The sequence below is a fragment of the Harpia harpyja genome, chromosome 15, assembly GCF_026419915.1.
Source record: "Harpia harpyja isolate bHarHar1 chromosome 15, bHarHar1 primary haplotype, whole genome shotgun sequence".
NCBI lineage: Eukaryota > Metazoa > Chordata > Aves > Accipitriformes > Accipitridae > Harpia > Harpia harpyja.
In genome coordinates this window covers 29,453,376-29,473,265 of record NC_068954.1, presented here as the reverse complement: position 1 = coordinate 29,473,265, position 19,890 = coordinate 29,453,376, and the positions used below count along the sequence as shown (strand labels likewise).

Sequence of the window (19,890 nt, the reverse complement as noted above, 5' to 3'; positions counted from 1 at the left end):
GCCCCGGCCCCGGCCCGCCCCGGCCGGTGCCCGCCCCCCCCCCCCCCCCGCACGCCCGGATCCGCTCCCGGGCGCTCCCGGCCGGCGGCCTTAAAGGCGCAGCGGCGACGGTGGCGGCCCGGTACGGCCCGGTACGGCCCGGAGCGGCCCGGTGCGGCGGGGGAGGCGCGGGCGGTACGCGGGGGCGGCGGGCGCGCGCGCGGGCACGGGAGGACCGGCACCCCCGGGGCCGCGCACACACACACCCCCCCAGACACACACACGCACACCCAGACACACGCACACACGCACCGCCGCGCTGCACCGACATGGCGGGGACAACGGGGACACGCGCAGCCGGGGCCCCCCCGCGCGCGCACACACACGCACCCCCCGCACCCACCCACCCACCCCCGTGCACCCCCCGATCTGCACACGCACACACCCCCTTCGAGCGTGTCCCTTGCACACGCACCCCTACACGCACCCCCGCACACCCCCACCCCAGTGCCCCCCCCCCCGCACACCCACCCTGCACACACACCCACCCCCCCCTTGCACCGACACACGCGCGCACCCTTGCACACGTGTGCAGCCCTGTTGCACGCGCAGCCGTACGCCCCTTTGCGTGTGTGGGTGCACACATGCACACGTAGCCCCCTGCGCACACACCTACGCACCCCTTAAGCACCCCGGCATGCACACGCGCACGCACCCACCCACCCCCTTGCACACACACGCACTCGTTTTGCACGCACGCACACGTGTGCGCACACCCTTGCACACACACGGTTTGCACACCCCCCCCTTGCACGCACGCACACCCCCCCTTGCACGCACACCCCCCCTTGCACACGCACACCCTTGCACACCCCACTGCCCCTTGCACACCCCCACCCACCCATTTGCACGCACACCCCCATCAGCACCCCATGCCCAGGTGGGCGCAGGGCACCCCCTCACTGGGATCCCCTCCTGGGGCCCCCCCACCCCACGCCCGTACCCCACGCCCGTACCCCACGCCCGTACCCCACGCGTGTGCGTGGGTCAGGCCCCGGCCACCCCCCGCCCCTGGCCGAGCCCCCCCGCCCACAGACACCCCCCCCGCAGCGGCGGCGCCGGGCCCCGCGGCCCCCCCGCAGCAGCGCTGGGCCCCGGGGAGCGCAGATTAATCATTAATTAGCAGCCGCCGCCGGGCCCGTGGCCCCGTGGCCCCACGCGGAAGTCCCGCCGCGCGGTGCGCGGGGGGGGGGGGGTGGTGTGTGGCACCGGAGGCCGGCGTGGGGGACAGGCCAGGGTGCACCTCGGGTGACACCCGGGGCGGGGGGGGGTGTGTCCCGGAACACCCTCACTGGGTACCGGCACCCACCACCGCGGGGATGGGTGCTGAGGTTCTGCCTGCGCCTCGCCCTGCCCCCGGGTCGGATCCTGCCCATGCTGGGGGGTCCTTGGGTCAGACCCTGCCCGTGCTGGGGGGTCCTTGGGTCAGACCCTGCCCGTGCTGGGGGTCCCTGGGCCGGGTCTTGGCCATACCGGGACTCTCCGGACCAGATCCTGGCCCTCCTGGAGCTGTCTGGGATGGATCCTGGCCATGCTGGGGACCTCTGGGCCGGATCCTGACCCTGCTGGGGATCCCAGGGTCAGAGCCTGACCCTGCTGGGGGTCCCTGGACCGGATCTTGGCCATACTGGGACTCCCCGGACCAGATCCTGCCCATACTGGGACTCCCCGGACCAGATCCTGCCCATATTGGGGCTCCCTGAGCCGGATCCTGGCCATGCTGGGGGGCCCCGGACCGGATCCTGCCCATACTGGGGCTCCCCGGGCCGGATCCTGCCCATACCGGGACTCCTCAGGACAGTCCTTGGCCACGCAGGAGCTCTCTAGGCCAGGCCCTGTCCACGCTAAACCTCCCTGGGCCCGATCCTGCCCATGCCTTGGGTCCCTGGGTCAGACCTTGACCCTCCCGGGGACCCCCGGGCCTGATCCTGCCCATGCCGGGGTTCCCCGGGACGGATCCCGGTCACCCCGCCGCCCCTCTCCCCGGGGCCGCCGCAGCCCCCGCCCATCGCTCCGGGCCGGGCGGTGCAGTGATGCTGCAGCACCGCGGCACCGGGACGGATCCGACCGCCCCCGTGGGCACGGCGGGGACACGGGGCGTGGGGCGAGTGTGCGGGTGGGCTGCTCGCCCCCCCCATCGCCCCCCGGACCCCCCCGCCGCGGCCCCGCCTGCCCCACGCGGGGTTATATGGGGGTAGTTACTTCCCCGTGGGGGGGCAGATACCCCCGGGGGGAGGGCAGTAGATACCCCCCGGGGGGGGGGGCACGGCGGCTGCGGGACCCGTGCCCGTGGGATGCGGACGGCGGGGCTCGGGGCTCCCGCATCCCCCGAACACGCGCGGGCACGGAGGTGGCGGCCCCGGGGCTCCTCTTTCCCGGTGCCGCCCGGACGGTCCCTTCAGCACCGCGGGTTGCGGGTAGGGTCTATCCCCGGTGCCCCCCCCGGTGACTGCCGGCTGCGGGGGCGAGGACCGGACGCCACGGGGATGGGCGCGGGGGCGGGCAGGCGGGGGCGGGGACGGCCGGGACGCCCCGGCGGCCCCGTGTGATGCGGAGCGCGGCAGTGGCAGCGGCGGCGACGCGGCCCTTCCCGGTGGAGCGCCGCGGTCCGGTGCGGGGCGGCCCCGCCGGGATCCCGGGGCCTCCGGTGGGTGCCGCCGGGCATGTCCGCCCCGGCACAGTCCGCCGCTCCCGGCTCCTTCCAGGTGAGAGGACCGGAGCCTTCCTGGCCGCCGCGGGCCCGGTGCGGCCCGTTTCGGTTCTGCCCGCAGCGCGGGGGGCCGCCGGTGCCAGCGTAACGGCGGGGCCGCGCCGCCCGGTGCCTCCCGGTGCTCACCGGCCGCCCCCGCCGCTCCCCCCCGCAGAGCCCCCGGAGGCTCCCGAAGCGCAAGAGCCGCTTCAAGCGCTCGGACGGCAGCACCTCGTCCGACACCACCTCCAGCATCCTCCGCAGGCAGGTGAGCGGGCCGGCACCGGCACCGGCACCGGCACCGGGGCGGGGCAGCCCCGCCAGCCCCGGCCCCCCCCTCCCTCACCGCGGTTCGTTCCCGGGGGCAGCGGCGCTGCGGCTCCGCATTAAGGCACGGACCGGGGCGGGGAGCGGCCGAGCTCTCCCGTCCCAACCCCCGCACCGGGGAAAACCGGGCGGCCGTCCCCGCCCCGCAGTTCCCCCGGGACCGGGGCTGGGCGCCGGCACCGGGCGCCGGTGGCATCGCAACAGCCGCTCCCCGCGGCTAAAAATAGCGAGTGCTGCGTCAGGGCCGGGCCGGCCGCCGGGCACCGGCACTGCGGCGCGGGGGGGGTGGCGTGCGGCCCCGGGGAAACTGAGGCAGCGGAGGGGGAACGGGGCGTTGGGGAGGGGGGGTGTGTCCGCTGTGCCGCCTCGCCCGGTCCATCAGCCGGCACCGGGCCGTCTCCCTGCGCTGCCCGGGGGGGGGTGGGGGGGGCGTCACGAATCGCCCCCCCCCCCCCGCCGCCCCCCACCCGCCTGCTCCGGTTCACCCCGGCCTGACCGGCGCTCCCCCCGCTCCGGCCGCCGGCGGGGGAGCGGATACCGGGGCGGCCCCGGGAAGGGCAGGGGGTTCCGGTAGGGGCGGCCCCGGGGGGCGCAGAACGGCCCGAGCATCCCGTTTCCCTCCTAGGGTAGCACCTGCCCCTCCCGGTACCCCCCCCGGTACCCCCGGGGACCCCCCGTCCCGGTCCCGCACCCGGCGCGGCCCCTTCAGCACCTCGGAGAGGGCCCGGCCCGGCCCGGCCCCGCCGCGCTGCCCGGTACCGGGGCCGGTGCCCGGTGCTCGGTGCCCGGTGCCGGTACCCGCGGCCGATCCCGCCGCTACCTGGAGCCCCCTCCCCACCAAGCGCTGCCCCGCGGCCCCCGGTCCGGACCGGAGCCATCCCGGACCGGTCCCTCCGGTGCCCGTCCCGCTGCGCGGTAACGGGGCGGGCCGGGCCGGTCCCCCGGGCCCCGCCGCTGCCCCCCTCCTCGGGGGCGGGGGGGGGGGCGCGGCGGGGGGGCGGGAGCGGCTCCGGCCCCGCCGCAGGGCTCGCCCTGCAGACGGGGCTGCTACCGGCTCGGGGCAGGACGGGGGCCGCCGCACCGGAGCATGGAGGTACCCGCGGGGAACCCCCCCCGCCGCCGCCCCCGGGACCTCCGGCCGCGGGCTGGCGGAGGGCAGCACCCCCCCTCCACCGCCGCCCCGGGACCCCCCCCCCTTTCCCCGCCGGGAGCTGCCCTCTTTGCAATCTACCCCCCCCCCCCCAGCTCCCCCGGGAGATGCCCCGGGGCCCCGTCCCGGTGCACCACACCGGGACCGCTCGGGACCCGCGGCTGCCAGTGCAGCCCCCCCCCCGCGGGTCCAACCGGAGAGGGACCGGAGCCCACCGCTAGCCCCGGGAAAGGCGAAGCGCGACCCCCAACCTCCCCCCCCCCCCCTCCCCAAGCTGAGCCAGCGGGGGCGGCTCCGTGAGCCCCGGGGGGGGCGGCGGGAGGCGGGGGCGGGGAGGGGCGGGGAGGGGCGGCGGCGGAGCGGGCAGGGCCAGCCGGAGCCCGAGCCGCAGCCGGAGCCGGTGCCGGTACCGGAGTCGGGCGGGGGGGGGCGCGGGGGGGGGGGCGCGGGCGGCTCGGCTCGGCTCGCCCCGTCTATGTCGTTTTCTGACTCCAGCGCTACCTTCCTGCTCAACGAGGTACCGGCCCCGGTACCGGGGGGGGCCGAGGGGGGGGGAGCCGTGCCCGGGGGCCTGCGGTCGCGGAGGGGGGGGGGGGGAGCTGCACCCCGGGGGGGGGCGGTGATTGCGCACTGGGGGCGGCCGGTGGTGGGGGGGGGTTGGCCGTGCCCGGTGCGGGGGTTCGTCCCCGGTGCGGGGGGGGCTGTGCCGCCCCCCGGCCCTTTGTTCTTCGCCGCCGCCGCCGGTCTCGGCCCCCCCCACCCCGGCAGGTGCCACCGGGACCGGGCTGGGGCGGGGGGGGGAGGATCCCGACCTCCATGGCAGCGGACCCTGCGGGGGCTGATGCTCCGGGCCGGGGGCTGCATGGGGGGGGGGTCGTGCGGGGGGAGGGGGAAGCGCTGGAGATGCTGTACTGGGGGGCCGTGCTGGGTATGCTGGGGGGGGGGGGGAAGATGCTCGGGGGGGGGGGCGGTGACGATGCTGGGGGGGGGGGGGGCGTGCTGGGGAGGCCATGTTGGGGGGGGCCAAGCTGGGAAACCATATTGCCTGCGTTGGGGTGGGGGGGCCCAGGCCCCCCCCAATGTGAGCGAGGTGGGATGTGCAGAGCGGGGGGCTCCGTGTGCGGGGGGGGCCAGTGCTGGGCAGCGGCGCTGAGAGCAGCCCAGCAGGGCCCGGGGGCCTTGAGGGGGTCCGGGGGGGCTCAGCCACGTCCAGGGACCTATAAATATTTCACCGCAGCTTCTGCGCCTGTTCTGGGCGCAGCAGGCGACGGGTAATTACCGGCGGGGTGGGGGGAGCCGGTGGGGGGGGCCGCACTGAGCACCCGCCAGGCACCCGAGGGTGGGGGGCGGCAGCAGCAGGCCCACATCCCCGGGGGGACAGGGAATCCTGCCCCCAGCCCGGCCCTCCCTGGGGGCGTGGGGGTCTCCCCTCATGGCTACCCCCAGGACACAGGGGCTGCACCCCAGGGCAGCCACGCTGGGCGATGCCACCCACGTTTACCCAGCTTGATGCCACCACGGCCACCCCAAAAGCCAGAAAGGGCTGTGGGCCGGGGGTCAGCGGTGTCCCCTCCCTGGGCTGGACATTGTCTCAGGGCGAGACCCCTCTTTGCGGGGGTCCCCACAGCCCCCCGGCACTCAGCCGTGTCCCCCCCAGGGCTCGGCGGACTCCTACACCAGCCGCCCGTCCCTGGACTCCGACGTGTCCCTGGACGAGGACCGTGAGGGTGCCCGGCGCGAGGTGGAGAGCCAAGCCCAGCAGCAGCTCGAGAGGGCCAAGGTACCATGGTGGGGGACCCCCCCGGGGTGGGGGTGGCTGGCAGGGCCCGGGGGGTGCTGACACCCCCCCCCCCCATTCCCAGCACAAGCCGGTCGCCTTCGCTGTGCGCACCAATGTCAGCTACTGCGGGGCGCTGGACGAGGAGTGCCCGGTGCAGGGAGCCGCCATCAATTTTGAAGCCAAAGATTTCCTGCACATCAAGGAGGTGAGTTGGGGTGCTGGGGGGGGCGGGGAGTGGACAGGGCCAGGGACCCCCCCCCCCAGCCTCACCCCTGCCCTGCCCCCACCCAGAAATACAGCAATGACTGGTGGATTGGGCGCCTAGTGAAGGAGGGGGGGGACATCGCCTTCATCCCCAGCCCCCAGCGCCTGGAAGCCATGAGGCTCAAGCAGGAACAGAAAGCCAGGTAGGGACCGGACACCCCCCAATCCCCCCCCCGGACCCCCCAACACTCACTCACCCCCCTTCTCCCCCAGGAGAGCTGGCAACGCCTCAGGCCTTGGCGACAGCGGGAACCGGCGATCGCCTCCCCCCTCCTTAGGTAAGGGCAGGACCTGGCCCAGGAGGATCTGGGGGTGTCCTGGGGGGGGGGTGTGTCCCCCGCTTTGCTGTCACCAATCTTTGTCTCTTCTCTCCTCTTCCCAAGCCAAGCAGAAGCAGAAGCAGGTGAGTCCGTGGGGCAGGGCTGTGCCCCGGGGCAGGGGGAGATGGGGAGGGGGCTGCAGGCAGGGCTGAGCGCAGCCGCTTCTGGGATGGAGCGGGTGGGAGCAGAACCCCCCCCCCCCCCCCACTCCCGGTTATGGGGCTGAGGGGGGTCCAGGATGCCGGGGTTCTCTGGGATAGGCTCATTGACCCCTTCCTCCCTGGGGATGGGAGCACAGGGTGCTGACGCATCGCCCTGTCGTGTCCCCCCCCCCCCGCAGACACAGCACATCCCACCCTACGATGTGGTCCCCTCCATGCGGCCTGTGGTGCTGGTGGGGCCCTCGCTGAAAGGATACGAGGTATGAGGGGGCTACGGGGTGGGAGGCCAGCGGGGGGGGGGGGGATGACACACATCGCTGTGCCCCCAGCATGGTGGCTTGTGCCCCTCGTCCCCTCCCTGGCCGTCCTGTGCCGGTGACAGGCAGATGGCGGGGCTGAGGGCTGCTGGCAGGGTGCCGGGCGGCTGCCATCTCCCTGCCGGTGCCATCTGCCGCCGGCTCACCGTGGGCTCACCGGGCTGGCGGCCCCACCGGCAGGTCACCGACATGATGCAGAAAGCCCTCTTCGACTTCCTCAAGCACAGATTTGATGGCAGGTGAGACATCCCCCCCCCCAGACTCCCCCCCCTCCCATGGCTCAGGGGGGTACCCAGGTCCCCACCGCCATCCCTCTGCCCCCTCCCAGGATCTCCATCACTCACATCACAGCTGACCTCTCCCTGGCCAAGCGCTCCATCCTCAACAACCTGGGCAAGCAGGCCATCCTGGAGCGCTCCACCACCCGCTCCAGCATCGGTGAGGGGCCAGGCTCACCCCGCGGTGCGAGGACCCCCCCCAGGGGCCAGCCCAGCCTGACATGTCCCCCCCGTGTCTCCACTCCAGCCGAGGTGCAGAGTGAGATCGAGCGCATCTTCGAGCTGGCCAAGTCCCTGCAGCTGGTGGTGCTGGACGCCGACACCATCAACCACCCGGCCCAGCTGGCCAAGACCTCTCTGGCACCCATCATTGTCTACGTCAAGGTGTCCTCACCCAAGGTGAGGGCTGACCGCGGTGCTGGGGCGGGGGGGGCTCCGGCTGCCCCCTTTGGTGCCATCACCCTTGTCTCCCCTCCCCAGGTCCTGCAGCGGCTCATCAAGTCCCGGGGCAAGTCCCAGGTGAAGCACCTCAACGTACAGATGATGGCGGCCGACAAGCTGGTGCAGTGTCCCCCGGTGAGCCGGCAGGTCCCCCCCACCCTAGGGATGCCTGGGGGGGACCCCAAGCCACCCGTGACCCCTCTCGCCTGTCCCCCCAGGAGCTCTTCGACGTGATCCTGGACGAGAACCAGCTGGAGGACGCCTGCGAGCACCTGGCCGAGTACCTGGAGGTGTACTGGCGCGCCACGCACCACCCGCCGCATGCCCCCCACGCCGTGCCCTCGCCCACCGGCCTCCCGGGCCTGCAGGTACCCCCCAGAGCCCCCCTCCCCGCTCCCTGTGGGCAGCCGGCACAGGGGTACACGGTCCGGGGCGCAGCCCCCCCAGCGCCATCCCCAAAGTCCCATCCCTGCCCGCAGAGCCAGCAGCTGCTGGGGGAGCGGGGGGAGCACTCGCCGCTGGAGCACGACAGCCTGATGCCATCGGATGAGGCGGGGGAGACCTCGCCCCAGCCCTGGGGGGCTGCATCCCAGCGCAGCTCCCGGCACCTGGAAGAGGAGGAGTACGCGGACCCCTACCCCGACCTCTACCAGCCCCACCGGCACCACAACAGCGGGCTGCAGGGCCCCGGCGCGCCGGATCGCCAAACCGAGCGCAACCACGACAGGAACTGGCAGCGCAGCCGGCCCTGGGCCAAGGACAGCTATTAGGGGTGGGGAGGGGGGGGACACACACGGCTGGGAACCGGTCCCCCCCACCCAGGGCGCTCCCCGCCTCGCCCCAGCCCCGTGCTGGGGGTGCTCAGACAATCTCCCTCTCTTGGGGAACTCCTCCGCACCGGCAGCTTCCTCGCGCCCGGCCCCCCCGGGCACGTCTTCAGCCATAAGCACAGGGGGGGCTGGCAGCCAGGATGCCCCAGGACCCCACCCCAGCTCCTGGGGACCTGGGGGCAGCCACACGCCTTCTCCCTGCCTCAGTTTCCCCGCCTGGCCCCCGCATCGCAGGCTGTCTCATTCCCCGCAGGGCAGCTGTCATAAACAGAGGGTGCCTCCCCCTGAAAAGACCTGTGGGCCAGGTAACTGGGAGAGGGGGGGGACAGTTTTAGCAGTGTCCCCCATCCCGCGCAGACCCGAGGAAGAAAGGGAAGGTGCCTGCTCCCCCCTCCCCAGGGCTTGACCTGCCCCCTCCCCTGCCCCTGCATGGGACCCCCAGGAGGAGGGGGCCACACCAGTCGCTTCGCTCTGCACCGATTTCTCCCTGCCCCAGTCACCGCAGCCAAACCGCTTCCTCCCCCGGGGGGACGGGGGACAGAGAGGGGCGGCCGGACCCTGCATGGGGGGGGGGAGGCCGCTCCACGCCTGCACTCGCTGTCCCATCCCCATCGCCCCCCTCCCTGCGTAGCCGTCACCGCACAGTCCTGTAAATATGGCACCCGCTGCCCTTGGCTGGGGGCTGCTCGGCAGAAGGTCCTGGCGCTGGGCCGAGCCCCCCCCCCCCGGGGCCCTTTGCAGGGAGCCGGCCTGAGCCGGCAGGGGTGGGGGACGGGTGGGGGCCACAGATTTGTTATAATTTCTTTTGTAGAAAGCACTGATTTCCCTGTAACCGGTTTCAGAAACACAAGAGTGCTCGGAGGCGCCCGTGTCTGTGTCTCTGGCGAGGGGGGGGACGACAGGGGACACTACGGCACACAGGGATGTTGGGCTGGGAGAGGGGGGGACCGTGCTGGTGGGTGCTAGCACCCAAAGGCTCTCCCCTTAGGGACATTGCTAGCTCCTGGCACCTCTGGGAGCGCTGGAGGGTGCTGGGAGAATGCACCCAGGGGCTGGCGGCGCCGCAGGCAGGGAGAAGGCGAGGAGGCAACGTCCGGCAATGCAGCTGCAGGTTTATTCCTGCAGCCTGGAGTTTCAGCTAAAAAAGGGATGAAGTGAACACAGCTCCTGGGACAGCACTGCCTAAAAACCAGCACGTGAAGCCCAGCACCAGCCCGGTCCCAGTAGCAGGTGGGCAGGGAGGAATCTGTCCCCAAACAGCCTCTGGCAGCTCCACCGGTCTGTGGGGAAGGCAGGGAGGGGCACTGGGAGAACAGGGGGGACGTTTTGGGACAGTCCCAGCCCCAGACTCTGCTGTTGGCAGTCCTGGCTGCACAGGGGTCTGGGGGTCTGCAAAAAGAGCGGCCAGAAAAAGTCCTGGCAGCCCCCAGCCCCGTTGGTCCCATCGTCCCCAAAGGGGTGACCAAGAGGGGGACACCGGCCCCAGGGACTCAGGCAAAGATGGTTTCCTCCCGCCGCTTCTTGGTGAGGATGGTACCGGGCTTGTGCTGGGCGTCGGGGTGGTTGGCCAGCTCGGGCGGGCAGGAGGACACCGGGCTCTCCAGGATGGCCTGCTTCAGGTCGTAGAAGACAGTGGAGTCCTCCTTGGTGAGGAAGGTGATGGCTACGCCGCTCTTCCCCGCTCGGCCCGTCCGCCCGATGCGGTGGATGTAATCTGCAGGGGGGGCGGTGGGGTCAGGCAGGGCCTCGGCACAGGCAGCGCTGAGGCCAGGCAGCCCCTGCCGCATCCCGTAGACCCTCGGACGGGCCCCGACTCACCCTCGATGTTCTTGGCCATGTCGTAATTGACAACCATGGAGACGTCGTGGATGTCGATACCGCGTCCAGCCACGTCGGTGGCCACCAGGATGTCCTTGGCCCCGGCTTTCAGGTTGGAGAGAGCAAACTCCCGCTGCTCCTGGCCTTTGCCGCCGTGCAGGGTGCAGGCGTTGTACTGCGGAACAAAGTGGGGGTTAGCCGGGGTCCAGCGGTGCCCAGAGCCATGTTGCAGGGTCCCCACGTGGGGATGGGGGTGCAGGGGCTTGGGACGACCCCCACCCGCCACAGCCAAAGTTGAGGGGCTCCAACCCAGCCCAGACTCACCCCCATCTTCTCCAGGGACTTCGCCAGCACATCGCAGCCCTTCTTCTGGTTGACAAAGATGATGATGGGTGGGTCGAAGCCCTGCTCCAGGATGGCTAACAGCTTCTTCCTGTGGGGGGAGGAGGACAGTTGGGCAAGGGGAGGCTGAGGTGCATCACAGGAGCCCCTCTGTTCTCCAGAGTCCCCCTCCCAGAGCTCCCTCACCCTCAAATGCCCCAGACCATCCCCCAAGACTCAGCCTCCCCGTTCCACCCCGCCCCAGCGGCCCCCTCCACACCTCTTCTCCGACTCCGACATGAGGAAGACCTTCTGCTCCACCCGCTCGTGAGGTTTGCCAGCAGAGCCGATGTAGACCACGGCCGGACGACGGAGGTAGCTGCGGGCCAGACGCTCCACCGCTGGTGGCATGGTGGCCGTGAACATGACGGTCTGCAAAAAACCAGGGCAGTGGGCAATGTCCTCCCTGAGCAAGGAACACGGCTGCCGCTCCCTTGGCTCGTTCTCCGAAGCCCCAGGTCATCCCCTCTCCAGTCCGTGGACTGTGCTCAGCCCCATGGAAGCACCCACACCACCACCCTGGGTCTCCTGCCTGCACCCACCTGTCTGTACTTGTGCTTCCCCCGACTCAAAGTTAGCCAACATCTTCTCGGGGTCCTCGGCCTCGTCGGTGTCGGGTTTTTGGTTGGTGACGGGCATGTGCTCCAGGATCTTCTGCACGTCAGGCTCGAAACCCATGTCAATCATGCGATCTGCCTCGTCCAGCACCACATAGGTGCAGCGGCTCAATACCAGGTACCGGTTCTCCAGCACGTCAATAAGACGCCCTGGCGTGGCGATGACGATCTGGGAGGTCAGAAGAGTTGTTGTCCACAGCCTGGGGCTAAACTGCTCCCCCCAGGTCCCCCTACTGCCCTCCCCAGGGACTAACGCTCACCTCACAGCCCATGCGAAGGCGGAAGCCTTGGTCCTCACGGGAGATGCCTCCAATCACGGCCACCGTGCGGATGCCCAGAGGCTTCCCAAACTTGATAGTTTCCTCCTCAATCTGCTGGGCCAGCTCTCGCGTGGGTGCCAGAATGATGGCGTAGGGACCCTGGTCCGACTCCTCAATCCTGCGGTGTGGCAAGGCACGACCACGTCACCCACGGTGCCATGGTCCCCCCCACCGCCGCAGCGTCACCCTGCCGCCCTGCCCCGTCCCACCTACCGATCGATCTTGGGCAGGGTGGTGATCCACACCAGCAACGGGATGAGGAAAGCCGCGGTTTTGCCACTGCCGGTTTCGGCCACGCCGATGATGTCGCGGTTCTGCAGGCCGATGGGGATCGCCTGGCGCTGGATGGGGGTGGGCTCCTGCGGAGGGGAGCAGCAGGTTTGGGAGCAGAACTTCCCTTCCTCGCCCCCCCAAACACCTGACCCCCAAAAAACCAACCCTGACCCCAAAAAACCAACCCTTTTCCCCTGCATCAGCACTCCAGAGGGCTGTCAGCGGCCCCCCCTCCCCGTGCCCACCTTGTAGCCACACTTGTCGATGACCTCCAGGGATGTGGGGGGGCAGGGAAGAGTCCTTCCAAGAGCGGATAGGGTTGGGGATCTTGCCCCCCCTTGGTGGTGATGCTGTAGTCCTCACGGAAGATGCGCCAGTCCCTGTCTGTCATCTCGTCCAGCTTCTTCTGGGACCAGTGCCGGTCATCCCAGCGCTGCTTGGCCTCCTTCTTCCGCAGCTTCCGCAGCCGGGCCCTGGGGTGGGGGGCAAGGAGGGGGACAGGGCTCACCCTGTGCCTCTGGGGAGGCTGAATCGTCCTGCCACCCATCCAAAGGACATACTGCAGCCCAAAGCCAGCCCCCAAGCTCTGCAGCCCAGCCAAGCAGAGCCGACCAGTACCCTGGGCACCCCTCAGCACCCTCTCAGCTCCCCCCAAGCACGCTCACTCCTCCTGCTCCTTCTCCCTCCAGCGTCCGCCTCTTCTCCATCAGGTCGCCGTAGAAGCGCGACTGTTCCCGCTTCTGCTGCTTCAGATCGATCCCCGCGATGAAGCCCCGGCCCCAGCAGCTGCACTTGGTGCCGCTCCTTGTACCTAGAGTGGGATGGGAGCGTCAAGGATAGGGCTGGGGCTGCCCCCGCACCCCCAGGGGCACCCCCAGAGGCACCCCCAGCCCCAGGTGCACCCCATCACTCACAGGGGGTTGTAATCAATGGATGTGTCTTCTGACGCATCCCACTCGAAGACGAACTTGCGGTCATTCAGGTGCCGCGTGCGTCTCCGCTTCTTCACTCCTCCTAGGTAACGCTCCTGTGGGTGGAGGAGGATCAGTGGGGAAGGAACCCGGGCCCCCTGGCCCCTCACCACACCAGCCCGGCCCCCAGCGCTACCTTGATGGCATGGAGCTCTTTGCTCTTGTCTTTCTCCTCCCGGATCTTCTGCCTGCCCTCCTCATCCTCTGTGCCATTGGTCTCCCGCTCCATACGCTCGCGGCGCTCCCTGCGCTCACGCTCCTGGGGGTCTTCTGGGGAGCAGGGGAAGGATCTCAGAGCCAAGCAACACCCCTTCCAGGGCTGGGGAGCCTCTAGGGGGTCCTGCCCCAGCACCTCGCAGCCAGGCAGACCACAGTGGGGACAACACCTTACCCAGCATCTTCCTCCCCATCTCCTGGAACTGCTTCCTCTTCTTCCTCTCCTCCTCCAGCAGCCGCTGTCGCTCCTCCACCTCTTGCTGCCGCCGCCGCAAGGCCTCGGCCTCCCGCTCCGCCTTGGACAGGAACTTGGGCTGGGACAGAAGAGGAGAAGGCTCGCACCGGGCCTGGCCGCGACCCCCTCGCTGCGGGGGCTGCCGCAGGACAGGACTCCCCCCTCAAACATCCATCCTGTACTGCAGGCATGGTATGGGAGAGCCCCAACATAGACAGAAGGCTTCTGCTCCTACCTTGGCTTCTGCCTCCTCTTCAGCCTTCTTCTTAGCCAGCAGCTCCTCCAAGGACAGGGGCTGGGCCCTGCAGTTGTGGGGTCGGGACTGTTAGCAGCCCCCAACGGGGACCTTTTGCCTCACCAGAGTGATCCCCCCAGGGAGCTGTTCCCAGCCAAGCCCCCTCTGCCCCCTCCTCACCTTCTCCTTTTTCAGGGCATTCTCCTCCTCCTCCTCTGCTTTCCGTGAGTCCCTCTCCTTCCGGGACTTTGAATCCTTGCCCCTGCTCGGGGACAAGCTTCCCAGCAAAACAAAGCGGAATCAGGCACCGAACGCAGCCCCAGGGTCACCCCGTCCCCCACCAACCGAGAGAATCCTGCTCTCACCCAGGACAACACTTCTTACAGAGAACAGCCCTGGGGTGCTTATGGGAGAGCAGAAACACCCTGAAAAGAGAGGGGACTCACCTCGACCGCTTCCTGTCCTTGTCCCTCCGGTGCCCATCCTTCTCCCGGTCCCGGTCCTTCTTGGTCCGGTCCCGGTCCCGTTCTTTGTGCCGGCGATCCCTGCAGAACAGGGCAGTGACAGCGTGGCCCCAGGCCAACCACCCGCACCCACCCCTTTGCGGGGCCGTTATGGACACACAAGAGTGAGAGCGCTTTTCCCTAAAAAGCTGGGGAGTCCCCTGTAACACCCCTCACCTCTCTGTCGACTTGGACCGGGAGCGGGGACCGTGAACGGCTGCCTCGTCTCCTGTCCCGGGACCGGTGCCGCTTCCTGTCCTTGGAGGGGGAACCCTTGCGGTCCCGGTCGCGATCCCGGTCGCGATCCCGGTCCCTGTCTGGGGAGCGGGAGCGCTTCCCTCTCCTCCTTGGCAGGGGACGCGTCCCGGTCCTTCTTGTCTGCCAGTTCTCCAGCCATCTGCAGTGAAGAGGGTCAGACAGAGTGGGGAACAGGGGGAGGACCCCGGGAGGGAGTCGGGAGGTCTGGGGGACGCAGGGTGGGGGGAGCAAGAGACCTGGAGAGGGAGTGGGAAGGGCTGGGGGACCCCGAGAGGGTGCAGGGGGAGCTCAGGGGAACCCGGGGAGGGCTGGGGGAACCCGGGAGGGAGCGGGGGGCGCAGGGGGGACCCGGGGAGGTCTGGAGGACCCCGGGAGGGAGTCGGGAGGGCTGGGGGACCCGGGGTGGGGGAAGCAAGAGACCTGGAGAGGGAGGGGGAAGGGCTGGGGACCCGGGGGGGGGGCGGAGGGGAACCCGGGGAGGGCTGGGGGACCCGGGGGTGGTGGTGGTGCAGGAGACCTGGTGGGGAGGGAGCGGGAAGGGCTGGGGGGACCCCGGGAGGGTGCAGGGGGGGCTCAGGGGGACCCGGGGAGGGCTGGGGGATCCCGGGAGGGAGCGGGGGGCGCAGGGGGACCCGTGGAGGGCTGGGAGACCCAGGAGGGGCGCCGAGGAACCCCCGGTGGAAGCGGGTAAGGCTGGAGGACCCGGAGGACCGGGAATCCAGGCCCTGCCCTGGGTGCCCGGGTGCAGCCCGGTGACGCGGCAGCGGGATCCTCCAAACCCCTCGGACCCACGGGGGTCCCCGGTGCCTTCGTGCGGGAGAGCCCAGCGGCCGTAGGAGCCCACCCCGCCCCAACCCCGGGCCCGCTCTCACCGCCGCCGCCCGCAGGCCCAGGCCTCAGCACCGCCCCGCCGCCATGTCCGCCGGGCGGCCGCGGGGGCACGCCGGGAAAGCGAGGCCGCCCCCCCTTCCGCGCCGGAACTACAATTCCCAGCAACCCCCGCGCCCCGCGGATCCCTCCGCCGCGCAGCGCCCCTGACCCCGCGAACCCCCAAACCTCCGCAATGACCCCCCCCCCCCAGCCCCACGCAGGATTCCTCCCCCCTCCTCATATCCCCACGTCCCCCACGGCGTCGTGCGATAGCCCCACACCCCCCCCAGCCCCTGCTCCCAAGTTGGGGGGGGGGGTCCAGGCAGAGCCAGGGAAGGGCTGGGGGCAGCAGAAAAGGGGGGGGGGCCTTATGGGGTGCCCAGGGAGGCACCCAACAGCACCCCCACACCCCAGGGACTTTGGCCTCTGCATCACCACCCGTGGGTGACGGCACAGGCACACGTCAGTGTCACTGTCACCCTTCCCCACTGGCACCGGTGACACAGGAGGGACCCCACCCCCAGGGTGAACCCCAATAACACCCAACCCCCCCCCCAAACACAGGATTCCCCCCCCCAAACACAGGACCAGGCACCCGCTGCACGTGGGTGAGTGTTATATTTCTGATAATAAATAAGCTTTTTAATAACACTGACCATGGAACAGAGACACCACCCCCCACCCCCCCTCCCCCAGACAGTCCATAAAACACCCCCCCCCCCCCCCCCGCCCCGGCACCCCCCTCCCCACGAGGGTCCCTAGGGCCAAGCAGCAGATGAGGGATGGGGTGGGGGGGGGGTGACGAAACAGGATGAGTCCATGGATAAGCCCCCCCACACCCAGGGTTGGGCAGCAACCCTTTCTGGGCCCCCCCCCTCAACCCCCACCTATGGCAGCTCCATGGGGGCTGCCCCCCAAGATGGGGGGCTGGCAGGAGAGGCGGTGTGATGGGAGGGTAGCAGGCACCCCATCCTCCTTGGGGGGGGGGAACAGGACTCCAGGGCCCTGTCCAGCCCCCCCACCCCATCCTGAGGACTCAGGGGAGCCAAGGGGCTTTGAGGGGGGGAAGCATTCATGTCCCCCCCTTCACATGACAGAGCAGCTTTTTGCTTTTTCCTTCTTGAAGGTGGAAGAGATGAGCTCGGAGCGGCTGGGCAGATGCAGGGAGTCGCTTGGAGAGGCTGCGGGGGGGGCTTTTAGGGGGCTGCGGGGGGGCTTTGCTGAGGCAGATGCCGGACACAGTCCGGAAGATGCTGTGGGACCGCTCTTCTCCGAGGTGAAGGCCGAGCACTCCAGGTAGCTCTCGGCTCCCAGCTGCCTGGCCGCCGCACAGCCCTGCAACCCAACCCTTCGTGAGGCCGGTGCAACACCCCCAAACCCACCCCCCACCCCATAGGACCTCCCCCCCCCCCCAACCCAACCTGCTCATAGGAGATGGGTGCCTGCTTCTGGTGGGAGAGCTCCATCAGGGTGCTCAGGTCCGTCCGTAGGTCTGTCTTGCAGCCGATGAGCAGCACCCGTGTGTTGGGGCAATAGTCCAGGATCTCTGTCTTCCACTGCAGGGTTGGGGGGGGATGGGACATGGAGCTGCCATCAGTGGGGGGGGGGGGAGGGGACCCCCAAACCACCCCCCCCCCCACCCACAGAGGGGCTTCCCCCACCCCTCACCTTCTTGGACGCACTGTCCAGGGTCTCGGGGCGGCTGATGTCGAAGCAGAGCAGGACAGCGTCCGAGTCGCTGTAGCAAAGGGGACGCACGTTGTCATAGTAGGGAGAGCCTAGGAGAAAAGGGGGTGTCATTGCACAGCACCCCCCCCCAAGGGACTCAGGCCCCCCGGTCAGGAGGCGCTTGCAAAGGGACACAGCCCCCTTTCTGCCTGGAGTAGGGGGCACACAGCTCTAGAGCCCCCCCCCCCCAAAATGCCACCCTCCGCTCCCCGCAACCCATTAACATCGCCATCGCCCCTAACGAAGCAGCGGGAAATGGATCCCGCGGTGTTTATATAACAGCCGCCCCCCCGCCATGTTGGGGAGCCCCCGCCGGTGGGCAGGGGTGTCGGGGGGGCAGCTGGGACACAGGGGGGGCTGCCACCCTCACAGGGTCCCTGGGGAGCCGGGGCCACCAGCACTGCACTGGGGACTGTGGGGAGAGATGGTGCATGGGGGTGCGGGGGGGAGTGGGGTGCCTCTCTGGGTGTGGGGGTGGCCGGGGTGCCCCCCCCCATCACCCGCCCCCGACCCCAAAGGGCCTCAGAGGGGTTTTGCAGCCCAGACGCTCCGTGCGCGGAATAGCAAAGAGGCTGCGCCAGCGCATTGCCATAGCAACGCGGGGACCGCGGGTGGCGGGGACCCCCCCTCTGACGGGGGGGGACACTGCAGCACCAGGGCAGGGCTACCCCCGGCCCCCCCCCCCCCCCTTCGAGGGTGGCAATATCAGGATACCCCATTACCCCCCCCCCCCCCCATTCACAGGCAGCCCCATAGAGAGGGCATGGGGGCCCCAGCACCCCAAACCCTACATCTGGGGGGCTCACACGGGTGCAGGGTGCCCCTACAGGAAGGAGGCTCAGCCCTGTGTGTGTGCCCCCCCCCCGCCGCAGGGCCAGTCCCCAGGGACTCCCAGGCAGCCAGGTCCCCCTGTGCCCCCCCCCCCCAGCCCCAGGGATCCATCCCCACACCCTGAGCCAGCCCCCCCCCCCCCCCCAAGGTGTCCCCACTGCGGCCACCAAGCCACCCCCCCCACTGCAGGGACCCCAACGTGCCCCATTGCAGGGCTCCCTCCACTGCAGCCCCCCCCCGCAGGGCCCCCCCAAACCCCAGGCCTGCCACCCCCCCACCGCCCCGAAACTCCAAACCACCTTCCCCCAGCAAATCTCCCCATCACCCCCCCACCGGGACCAGGGCTGCCCTCGCCCCGCTGCACCCCCCGGTACCGGAGGGACCCCCCCCCACCCCTATGCATGCACCTTCCCCCCCCCCGCCCCCCGGTACCGGAGGTGTCCCAGAGGCTCAGCTCCACCCGCTGCTCCTCGCTGACCAGACACGCCGTGTAGTTCTCAAACACGGTGGGCACGTACGTCTGCAACGGCACCGAGAACGTCAGCTCCCCGGTCCCCGCTGACCGGTTCCCGGTAACTCGGTCCCGTACTCCAGCTCACCTCCGGGATAGCAATCCTTGGCCAACACCTGCAGCATGGCTGTCTTGCCGCACTGCACGTCGCCCACCAGCACCAGCTTGCAGCGGGCCGGGGCGGCCGGTACCGGCCTCCGCTCCCGCATGGCGGCGGCGGAGGCGCACAGCGCGCACCCCCCCCCCTCGCCGCCCGCCCGCCCGCCGGCCCTGCGCCCCGCCGCCGCAGCGTCCTTATATACCCCGCCAACGCCGAGCCCCGCCCACGGCGGCGCCCACCCGCCAATCGCCGCGGCGGCTCCCTACACGCCGGCCAATGGCGGAGAGGCGGGGACCCGCCGGGGCCCGCCTTTTCGGTTGCGAGGCCGCTCCTCCAGGCCAGGGGGCGTCTGTCTGCCTGCAGAAGGAAGTGGGGACCCTGCTCCCGCCCCAACCGGAAGTGGTGGTTGCTAGGGAGACCGGTGGGACGCCGGCCGCTGGGCCGGGGGTACTGGGGGGGGCGACCGATACCGGGATGGGGGCGACCGATACCGGGATGGGGGGGGGCGGGACCCCCCCGTGGTGCGGGGACGGGGAACCGAGGGGTAGAAGCCATGGGGCCTGGGGGTACCCCAAAGTGTGGAGGGGGGCCTTGGGGGGGGGACCCCAGGAGGAGGAGGTGGGGTGGGCAGGGGGGAACAGGGCCTGGGGGGGGCGGGGGGCGGCGGTCGGGACCCTGAGTATCCCCCCCACTTCTCACACCCGTGTGCCCGGGCCCAGCCGTCATGTCGGACAAGCGTCGCTCCGTGGCGGCGGAGGATGGGCTCCTGCTGCTGCAGAGCCAAGCGCTGGCCGAGGAGGAGGAGGCCAAGACGAAGGGGGAGATGCTCGCCCGGTTCCTGAAGGTGCGTGGGGGGGCCGGGGGGGGGGGCGTTGGCAGCATATTACGCCACATGCCGCCCAGCCCCCTGTTCCTGTCCCTCACCGCTCACGGCCCCCGTGCAGGACAAGCTGGCCAAGGAGGAGCGCAGCAGCACCCTGAACCTCCACAAGCTCAGGACGCAGTGGCGGACGGTGTTGCGGGAGGTCAAGGATAAGGAGCTGCGCCAGGACATCGAGATCCTCAGCCAGACCTTTGCGCGGGTGATGGACTGCAAGGACAGCGTCATCGAGGTGAGCGTGGGGCTGATGGGGTGGGGGTGGCACCGGGGCCCACCGGTGATCCCCCCATGCAACTTCCACAGTCCCTGGCCACAGACCTGGAGGAGGCGGAGGAGCAACACGCCCAGGCCCTGCGCAGCCACCTGTACAACATCGACCGCCTGCTGCAGCTCCAGCACTGCCGCCTGACGTGCCTGGAGGAGGGGTATGGCGCCCAGCTGGAGGCCCTGAAGATGGAGTTAGAGGCTGAGAGGTACGGGAGTTTAAGGCTGAGAGGGGGAGAGGGACAGCAGTGGCACCCGCTGGCTATCCTGTCCTGGTGCTGAG

At 70.5% G+C, this 19,890-nt stretch overlaps 4 protein-coding genes across 6 annotated transcripts in view; 2 read left to right on the top strand and 2 right to left on the bottom strand.

Moving 5' to 3' along the window:
* The first annotated feature begins 2,576 nt into the window (after positions 1 to 2,576).
* CACNB3 (calcium voltage-gated channel auxiliary subunit beta 3) lies at positions 2,577 to 9,457 on the top strand. Of its 3 annotated transcripts, XM_052809967.1 has the most exons (14): positions 2,577 to 2,744; positions 2,904 to 2,996; positions 5,863 to 5,985; positions 6,068 to 6,190; positions 6,277 to 6,392; positions 6,463 to 6,527; positions 6,633 to 6,652; positions 6,910 to 6,990; positions 7,228 to 7,286; positions 7,376 to 7,485; positions 7,573 to 7,724; positions 7,806 to 7,901; positions 7,985 to 8,134; positions 8,246 to 9,457. In XM_052809967.1, exons 1-14 carry the CDS (start codon positions 2,703 to 2,705, stop codon positions 8,534 to 8,536), a joined length of 1,521 nt encoding a protein of 506 aa, XP_052665927.1. In that variant the 5' UTR covers positions 2,577 to 2,702; the 3' UTR covers positions 8,537 to 9,457. The 3 variants fall into 3 exon arrangements, with proteins under 3 accessions (XP_052665927.1, XP_052665929.1, XP_052665928.1); XM_052809969.1 differs by lacking the exons at positions 2,577 to 2,744; positions 2,904 to 2,996 and adding an exon at positions 4,063 to 4,148; XM_052809968.1 differs by lacking the exons at positions 2,577 to 2,744; positions 2,904 to 2,996 and adding an exon at positions 4,603 to 4,722.
* A 379-nt stretch (positions 9,458 to 9,836) lies between these two features.
* On the bottom strand, positions 9,837 to 14,562 carry DDX23 (DEAD-box helicase 23). The gene is given in 23 exon segments (XM_052809956.1): positions 9,837 to 10,310; positions 10,415 to 10,589; positions 10,739 to 10,847; positions 11,016 to 11,167; positions 11,338 to 11,358; positions 11,360 to 11,581; positions 11,673 to 11,850; positions 11,946 to 12,091; positions 12,251 to 12,280; positions 12,282 to 12,341; positions 12,343 to 12,478; positions 12,671 to 12,687; positions 12,689 to 12,784; positions 12,786 to 12,816; positions 12,920 to 13,032; positions 13,113 to 13,246; positions 13,368 to 13,506; positions 13,663 to 13,729; positions 13,844 to 13,939; positions 14,109 to 14,207; positions 14,343 to 14,368; positions 14,370 to 14,501; positions 14,503 to 14,562. Coding segments are annotated over 23 exon segments (2,463 nt in total). The 3' UTR covers positions 9,837 to 10,086.
* A 1,465-nt stretch (positions 14,563 to 16,027) lies between these two features.
* RND1 (Rho family GTPase 1) lies at positions 16,028 to 18,626 on the bottom strand. Its single transcript, XM_052809971.1, is given in 7 exon segments — positions 16,028 to 16,457; positions 16,459 to 16,554; positions 16,557 to 16,628; positions 16,715 to 16,849; positions 16,962 to 17,071; positions 18,285 to 18,366; positions 18,447 to 18,626. Coding segments are annotated over 7 exon segments (699 nt in total). The 5' UTR covers positions 18,573 to 18,626; the 3' UTR covers positions 16,028 to 16,379.
* A 561-nt stretch (positions 18,627 to 19,187) lies between these two features.
* CCDC65 (coiled-coil domain containing 65) overlaps positions 19,188 to 19,890 on the top strand; it is a 1,746-nt gene continuing 1,043 nt past the window's right edge. The window contains exons 1-3 of the mRNA XM_052809409.1: positions 19,188 to 19,307; positions 19,408 to 19,575; positions 19,647 to 19,824. Of these exons, the coding sequence (XP_052665369.1) occupies positions 19,188 to 19,307; positions 19,408 to 19,575; positions 19,647 to 19,824 (466 nt within the window). The remainder of the gene's footprint in view (positions 19,308 to 19,407; positions 19,576 to 19,646; positions 19,825 to 19,890) is intronic.